The sequence below is a fragment of the Emys orbicularis genome, chromosome 6, assembly GCF_028017835.1.
Source record: "Emys orbicularis isolate rEmyOrb1 chromosome 6, rEmyOrb1.hap1, whole genome shotgun sequence".
In the NCBI taxonomy this organism is placed as follows: domain Eukaryota; kingdom Metazoa; phylum Chordata; order Testudines; family Emydidae; genus Emys; species Emys orbicularis.
In genome coordinates this window covers 94,986,639-94,994,982 of record NC_088688.1, presented here as the reverse complement: position 1 = coordinate 94,994,982, position 8,344 = coordinate 94,986,639, and the positions used below count along the sequence as shown (strand labels likewise).

The 8,344-nt window shown below is 41.1% G+C and overlaps 1 protein-coding gene across 1 annotated transcript in view; it reads left to right on the top strand.

Moving 5' to 3' along the window:
* The first annotated feature begins 3,620 nt into the window (after positions 1 to 3,620).
* Positions 3,621 to 8,344, top strand: part of DOCK8 (dedicator of cytokinesis 8) — a 122,543-nt gene continuing 117,819 nt past the window's right edge. Inside the window, exon 1 of the mRNA XM_065406685.1 lies at positions 3,621 to 3,703. Within this exon, the coding sequence (XP_065262757.1) occupies positions 3,651 to 3,703 (53 nt within the window). The 5' untranslated portion in view covers positions 3,621 to 3,650. The remainder of the gene's footprint in view (positions 3,704 to 8,344) is intronic.

Here is an 8,344-nt window from a genome sequence, read left to right as displayed (position 1 = left end):
CTCTTGAACACTTAGCAATGCTGAAAATACATCTAGAAAAATACATAGCATACTGAATAAAATGAACTTAGTTTAACAGGAATTTTTAAATGGATTTTTAAAAAGAAAGAACAGCAAGGATCAATTCCCTCTGTGGGTCCTGCAGAAGAAGAAAAGGAAAAACTAGAAAACATGTTTACAGTATAAAGTACTACAGCTAACACAGATGAAATAGGGAATGAATGCGGAATTGCCTGCTGTTCTTTCTGTTCCATTACATTGTGTTTTCTTATCTCTGTGTCTTTAGATTGTGAGCTTCTTGGAGTAAGGACTGATGCTTCTTGAATGTTTGGAAAGCACCTAGCACATTGTGGATGCTACCATAAACAAATAATGAAATAGAGGATTTTACAATACCCAGTATTACTAGTCTGTACAGTACTTTTTAGGAATATCAAGGGTTTGATTTTCCACTGTGCCCAAGCTGCATGTGGTCACAGTCAAGAGAGTGTGCTGTCAGGGAGCTGTTTGTAACTCCCTGATTCATAGCTGTCTGCCTCTGGCACAAATTAAAGCTGCAAGAAAGCAGCTGTACCTTATGCAAGGACTCTATACCAGTGGAAAATTGGGCATAGCAGAATTGCACTCCCCCACAGCTCCTCCCTTTATAAGTGATACAAAGTGAGCTTGACACACCAGAGAATCCAACCTCGTGTGTAAGAGAGAACTGTAAAGCAATAACATCTCTTCCCTGGCCTGTAATTGGTGTCTTCACAATCTTCACAATGTAAAAAATAGATAAATTCCAATTCTATTGCTTTCCATCTTAAGGTGAGCATGGCATGTGTTGTTTTTTAAAGTTATAATATTATAAGAACATGATAATGGAAAGGAAAGTAGACCCTATATCTCCATCAATTCCATGCAAGATCAACAGGGGTGTGTATCAGAGACAGGCCCCCATTTTCAAAAGCCTAAACTAATTTGGGATGCCCAATTTTCAGTAGTGCTGAGGGCCCACAAATCCCATTAAAATCAATGGGATCTGTAGATGTCCAGTGGTTCTGAAAATCAAGCCCTAGATGTCTGAACTTAGGTACCCCAAATTAGTGGACATTTAAAAAAATGTGGTTCTAACTTATAAAATTAGGGTGGATGAAATTTCTCTCATTTATTTCCATGTTTCTGATTGGAACACATTGCAATTGTTGATCCGAAGCTGAATGTTGTGTTTTTAATAAGGATTTTTATGAGTAGTACACATACTGTAATTGTAATTACACTGTGCATTGGAATAGCTCTACAGGATTACCAGTGTCGATTCTCTTTCTCTGTGTCTCCACACACATAATAGGTAAAGATAGGAAGGAATCAGGTCCACCAAGGTCCACCAATATCCCTTGTCTTCAGAAGAAATTAATCATGAGAGAGAGACCCACATGATCTTAACAGAATATTCCTTGCTCAGTGCTCCAGGAGAAGGGGAGCAAACCCCCCAATTGTCAACCAGTAAGCAACCTCAGTGCCAATGTGTTGTGGGAAAAACATCTTGTGTATATGCACAAGACTCACATGATAAAATATCCAATTTCATTTATACCTAGTGATGTAACTGGTTTCCAGTTAACATCCATTCTTTCCAATATAGCATATTCTCTTTTCTTCGTTCGTTTTTTAAGACCGTCCTCATAGGACTCCCTGATTCTGTAGATTCCTGATGTGTTTTGTTTACATGTCCAGATTTGGTTCCATACTCAGTGATTCATTGGTTTTAGTTTTTCTGTTAAATCCCTCAAGTCTCCAGCTGCGCCTTTCTTTCCCCTGAGGCATATAGTAAGAACTCTGAAAAGACCATCTGTACAACCTTGATCTGGTGGTTTATATGTATGAAACTACCAAATTTCACTTTATTATCTTAAATGAGCCCTTCAGTTAACAATGCTCTAAAGTACTTTTAAACAAGAAAGCCAGATTCTGCCACCTTTTCAGCTACTAGCACCTTACTCTGAAAGGAATCCTGTTGAAATCTGTAGAAGCTGGAGGGGAATGGGTGTAAGTCAGGGTATCAGAATCTGGCCCATAGTATGGCAGCTCTGTTTCCAGCATTCCAGTACAGAGTATAGAATTAATGGGAGGTTGTCACAGTTTGGAGGCCTAACATTGGACTTACTTTGATTCCCTCATATCCGTCTGTAGCATCCATGTAATTGTGTACATTTAAGGAGTTGTTGTTGTTTTTTCATAATAGATGCACCAGTGTTTATCATCTTTACAAGCCAGTACATCTTCAATAACATCATAAAATAATTTAATAAATAAAAAAAGCTGTAAAATGTCCTTTTAAGCTAACACCTCCCTCCCCAAATGAAGGGAAAGAAGGAGGAACAAGAAGTACAACCGTGAATATAATTACACCACTATACAGAACCAACTTCTTACTGCACAAAGGTAACTAGTATATGTCTCTGTCTCTCACCTTTTTGTTACACATAGTACAGCTTGATTCTGTAACATATATGTACAAATTTATACCAGTAAAAATGCATTTTAAGTAAAGATCCAACATCGTCTCATCCAGTGGAAATTGAGACATACTGGAAGGACAAAAATGTTTCCTCCTCTATTTCTTGGGTTGATGTAATCCTGGCTCTAAGTCAGAATGAGAGTTCATCTTTCAGCTGGTACACAATTGGAAAGATCATCTTTGTGGATTTAGTTGTACCCACCATTCATTGGAGCATCACATTTATTTAATAACAGGATCTATTTTATCATCCCGTATTTCAGCTTTAAGTATTCACACCCAGAAAGGATTTTCTGGTTGTGTACAAAGAATGGCGGAAACAATTTAGGAAATAGCCATAATTTTTCTTAAGCGGCTGCATAGAAACATTTTGTCCCCGGAAGAAGGATGGGATCAGAACTGAATCGTAGAGATCCTCACTGGACGAGTCCCTTTAATCAAATGGTTTTCTTGAAAGCCCAGAATCGCTGGAAGTTGCTTTCAGTACAAGCGAGAGTGACACCTATTGAGAAGAGTCAACCTACTTCAGAGTCTGCAAAGATTCGTTTCTTCCAGTTGTGCAAGAGGAAGCCGAAATATTAGCAAACAAAGTTTCCAAACAGCCTGGGAGACAGACGCTTTGATCTCTCTCCGGTTACAGTGGGGGAACTAATCCATCCTTAGTGCCTATTTAAATTCCCGTCTTCCTGAGTGAACCCCTCTGGACCAGTCAAAAATATCGCAGCAGGGTTTCAAACAAGGTGAAAAGCTATATTCAGAGCGAGGGCTGCGTTTCTAGCCGCCTATCGGGGGATCATTAGAGTCCCTGTTATAAAATTGCAGCGGGCTCGGGTCCTGGTCAGAATTACAAAACGGGAGGGCTTGATGGGGAAGGATGCCCAGGCGGCTCCGGGGTATTTTGATTTTCAGCGCACGGGGAGCCCCGGAATTCGAGCTCAGGCTTTTCTCTGGAGGGTAAGTCAGTAGCTGAGCCCTCCCACTTGGCCAATTTCAGTGAGGAAGGTGAAATGCGGAAGTTTCCACCCAGAACTGACAGATGAAACTCATTCTTTAGCCCTTGGTATGATACACATAATAAGCGCCCTTGGTGGAAATTACCAGCCTCTCCCCTCCTAGGGATCTTACATTCAGAGGGACGCTGTCAAGCATGGCCACTTTACCCGCAGCTGACAGAAGGGCATTTGCCCTGAAAATCAACAGGTAAGAGACTTTTATTGACCTCTAAACTTTCCGTAGTGGGGGTGGGGAAGGCAGCAGCTCTGCATGCGAGAAGGTGGATGATTCGGGTGTGGGTTCCCGCTGCCCCCGAGACCCCGGGCGTGGAGCCATCTGCACGCCCCTGATAACTAAGGAGCTTTGCCAAAGTTTCCCTCCTATGGAGGGAGGCTCCCGCTCGGTGGGTTAAGTTTAAAGCATGTCTCTTGCATCGTGGATTTTGCTTTATAAAACAATTAAAACCTCACTTTTTAAAGTCTCTCTCTTGTTTACACTTGGCACAGCAGGATCCTTGGCTAGACTCAGCTTGTTTTGGTTTTTCTCCTAAAGAAGTTCGCTCTAGAAATCCCCTCCCCGGAAAAAACTGATCATTTGTGTGTGTGATGGTTCTTTATTCACTCAGCATACTGGGTTTATTTTTCTGACAGGTAGGAAATGTCAAATGCCTCACGTGGTTTGTTACTAAGGTTTAATTGTTTTGTCAGGACAAGCCCTGAGTCTGCTTGAAAACTGTGCTCCTCACATAGTGGGTTGAGGTTTTATATATATGAGATTCCCCGCCCCCCCCCCCCCTTCAGATGTAGTAGCTTAAATGTTTTTATGGCTGTGATGATATTTTTGCAACAAAAGGTTTTTATTTATATGCAGTTAGTATTAATATGACACCTAGCAATTTTTCTCACATATTTTCCTTTTCTGCCTCTTATATTATGAATCACCATAGGATTTAAAATGAAAATTGTTATTCTAATTTTTACCCTGTCAAAACTAACATTAAACTCTACTATGCCATCCTTCTACTGCTAATCTTTCATTCTAATAGAGTTTAAACTGTGGCCTTTTCTCATAGAAAAGCACTGACGGTTCAGCTGGTGTGTGTGTTATGGTAGCATTGAGAAATCAAGACATTTATTTTGCTGTTGTTAGGCTAAGAGAAAATTCAGGGCGTCTTTTGTACAGCCTAATTATCTCACTACAAAAGTCTCAGTTCCAGGTAGTTGGTTTTAAAAACAAATTAACTGAGTTTGCCAATATGTCTAAGAACAAACAGGATAATGATTTTATTAGTGACAGTGAGCAAGACCATCTCTGTGCCAGACGCCCCCAAAAATGCACAGAACCCCTCTTCCTCAGCAATTTGTTGAAAGAGATGGAGTTTACAGTTATTAAGGAAAACAATTACGTTATCATACATCTTTCATCTGACGAAGTGGGTATTCACCCATGAAAGCTTATGCTCCAATATATCTGTTAGTCTATAAGGTGCCACAGGACTCTTTGTTGCTATGATCATACATATGTCTTTCCCATGATAATTTTCCCATCACAAATTGCATATCATTTTACCTTTCCAAACCCTTCAAGAGTTCGTTTCAAGTTTCTGGCAGAATATATTCTTCACAACCATGTGGGATTACATTGAAAGATTTTCCAAAGGATGACTTAATTCAACACTTTTTTCTCTGGCAAATTTCCCATTGATTGCAGCAGGAACTTTGTTTGAGTAAGGAGTGCAGGACTGGATCGTATTGCAGTTTCTCTACCTTTAGGGCCAGATTCACCAGTTACTCTGGCTGCTTTTTGCTGCTCTCGTAATGTTTACAGTTACTTTGTATTGCCAAAGCTGCTGGAGCATACCAGTGAAATGGACCTTATGCGTTATCTATCCAAGCCTCATTTAAGATTGGCTAAAGAGAAAAATTGTGAAATTAGACCAATCATTTTGTTTTCCTTTTAAATTTGTCTTATGGTTTGCAGTGTCAATGCTGAATGTTTGTGTAGTGAAACGAACAAAGATTGAAATCCATCATGTTCTGAATCTATGATTATAATTTAACAATAATTAGATTTAGTTTACAAGTATTATTCAGGAATGGTTCTGTTCTATAGAGCTGACATATGTGAAAAGGAAAGAGAATGGTAAAAGTTGTGTATATTTACTAGTAGAAATTATGTTTTAGTCCCCTCTTCAAAAGTTACAGATTGCTACTATATGGACCAAATCCTATTTGCCCTGTTCTTGTGAATTATTCCATTGACAGTAGCACTTGGCTGTATGTCTTCAACAAAAGCAAACTTCATACACAGCAGCAATATTCACTTGTTTGTTTTTCCAAGAGACACTGTCAAGATAAGTCATTGTAAATCAATGGGCTAATTCATCAGCCCATGCACCATAGAACACGCTCCAGCTGTGGATTCTAATCTCCTTTCTTCAGGGTTTTGGTTTTATTTCTTCAAAATGAAACTATTTAAACACAAATTCAATTTACCAGTCATCTCCCTTCCCCTGGGGGGCTTCTGGAGGGGCCTATCTGCTCCCTATTGGATTACTCTCTACAGGCCTTCTGTCTGGGAGTTAGACAAGCCTCTCCTCTCCTTTCCTAGCCTCTCCTCTCCATTCCTAGCCTGCTCCCTGCAGGATTACAGTCTACAGGACATCTGCCTGAGAATCCTATATAACCTGAGTTCTTTCCCTTGCCCCAGGGTCTCCTGTAGGAGCCTACCTATTCCCTGCATCTCTCCAGCAGAACTGAACTACTTGCTGGTACTTATTAATTATTGATTATATTATAATTATTTATTTGTATCACGGTAGCACCTAGGAGCAGTGCTTAAAGTGTGCCTGCTTGCAACAGCTCTCAGATGGGGGAAATACAATTTATATTAATCCTCCTCTGCTTGGTTGTTTTCCCCACTTCCCTGCCTCCTGGCCTAGAGCAGCCAATCTCCCTTCTGGAGGTAACACCATTCTCACAGGAGGGACATGCCAGAAGAAAAAGCCCAGCAGCTCAGAATGGCTCCACTCTCTCCTCTCCTCTGCCCTCGCCTCTCCTTTCATCCCCTCCTATGAGCAATAGGATGGCTGCTCTACTCCTCCCGCCTCTTCTTTCCCTCCCTGCAACACCAGCCCTGGGAAGAGAAAGAGGGGACCCTGCTACAGCCCTCCAGGCCTGGGAGAGGGGACTGGAGAACCCCAAGAGCTCAGGAGGAGCAGAGGTGAGGCTGAGGGGGCAGAATTGATGGGGCTGGGGTCAGGGGAGTGAGGATTGGTGGCACGCAGGAGGACAGGCAGATGTGATGTCACTTTCATTTCTCTAGAAAGTGATTGACACCCCAGCTGCCACCATTATTTAAGCACTGCCGAGGAGCCCTAGTCAAGAACCAGGACCCAATTCCACTAGATGCTGTACAAACAGAACAAAAAGATGATCCTTGTCCCCAAAGAGTTTGATCCCAGCATCAGCTGTCCCCCAGATAATCAGTCACAGGTGGAAGTACGCCCAGTGGCCTTTTGTTTAAAGGGCCAGCCACCTTCTTACTGTCATGTTAAAAGTATTCTTTACCTGTAAATATCACTTTTGATCATTAAAACTGAAAGCATACTAACATTTCATTTCACTTTACACTATTTATATTGTTTGTTAAATATTGCCTTCACTCAGCTTTTAATTTTTGCACTTGGCTTATTTTTTACAGTGAAGATAGATGTGTCTATTTTATAGTCAATTTCATTTGTTGGTTTTCAGGCACTGGGACAGTGCAAGACATTTGGGTTGCAAACACTGCAGGGGAACGGTTATCACATTACAAGCAATGTTAATTTAAAACATGTCTCATTTTTATTCATATCTTAAAATACCTTCAAACTTGAAAGATTTGCATGTAGTCTGTATACATAAGCATGCCTTCCTGTCACTGTTACCCTAATCTTCCCTCCCCCACTCCATTTGTTTGCTTGTTACCAGTCAGTTGCATCCTGTGTGGTCTGATCCTCCAGCTACTTAAGCAAGTGTTTAACTATACCCATGTGAGTAGTCTCTTTGATTTTAATGGGACTACTCACATGCATAAAATTGCTCATGGCACATGCATGTTGCAGAACCAGGGCCTTCGATTGTAACTTTCCAGGCCAGGGACTGTCTCTTACTATGTGTTGGTTCAGACATAGGCAATACGACCCAGTCCTGAAATCACACCTTAATTTGTAGGGTAGGCATATCCAACCCCACCTAACCCAATGAAAATCAGGTGATCCAGTGACCTTCCCAGTTATACCAAGCTAACATCAAATAGCTGGGGTGACCAGGTACATCTTACATCACCTCCCAAAGTTTATCAAGCTTAAATCAAAGAGCAAAGATCTTTTTCGAGAATGCCCTCAGTGAGTTAGTTCAAACTAATCAAAAGTTAGGGACATACTTCAAGAGCATATAATATAATAATTAATGGAGATATCCCATCTCCTAGAACTGGAAGGGACCTTGAAAGGTCATCGAGTCCAGCCCCCTGCCTTCACTAGCAGGACCAAGTACTGATTTTTGCCCCAGATCCCTAAGTGGCCCCCTCAAGGATTGAACTCACAACCCTGGGTTTAGCAGGCCAATGCTCAAACCACTGAGCTATCCCTCCCCCCAACATGACAGCCTATCACAACTGCAGAGATGGAGCATGCAGGGTAAGATGGTCTCAGAGACAAAACAGAATGCATCCAATGTGCCTTAATAGTTGTGCCCTACTTATGGGTTCTTGGAATGGACATTTTGCACTGGATTGCATAAAGCAATTTATTATATTGATAAACACAAGATATTAATTATCTGCAAGTCAAAAAGATATGCTTAG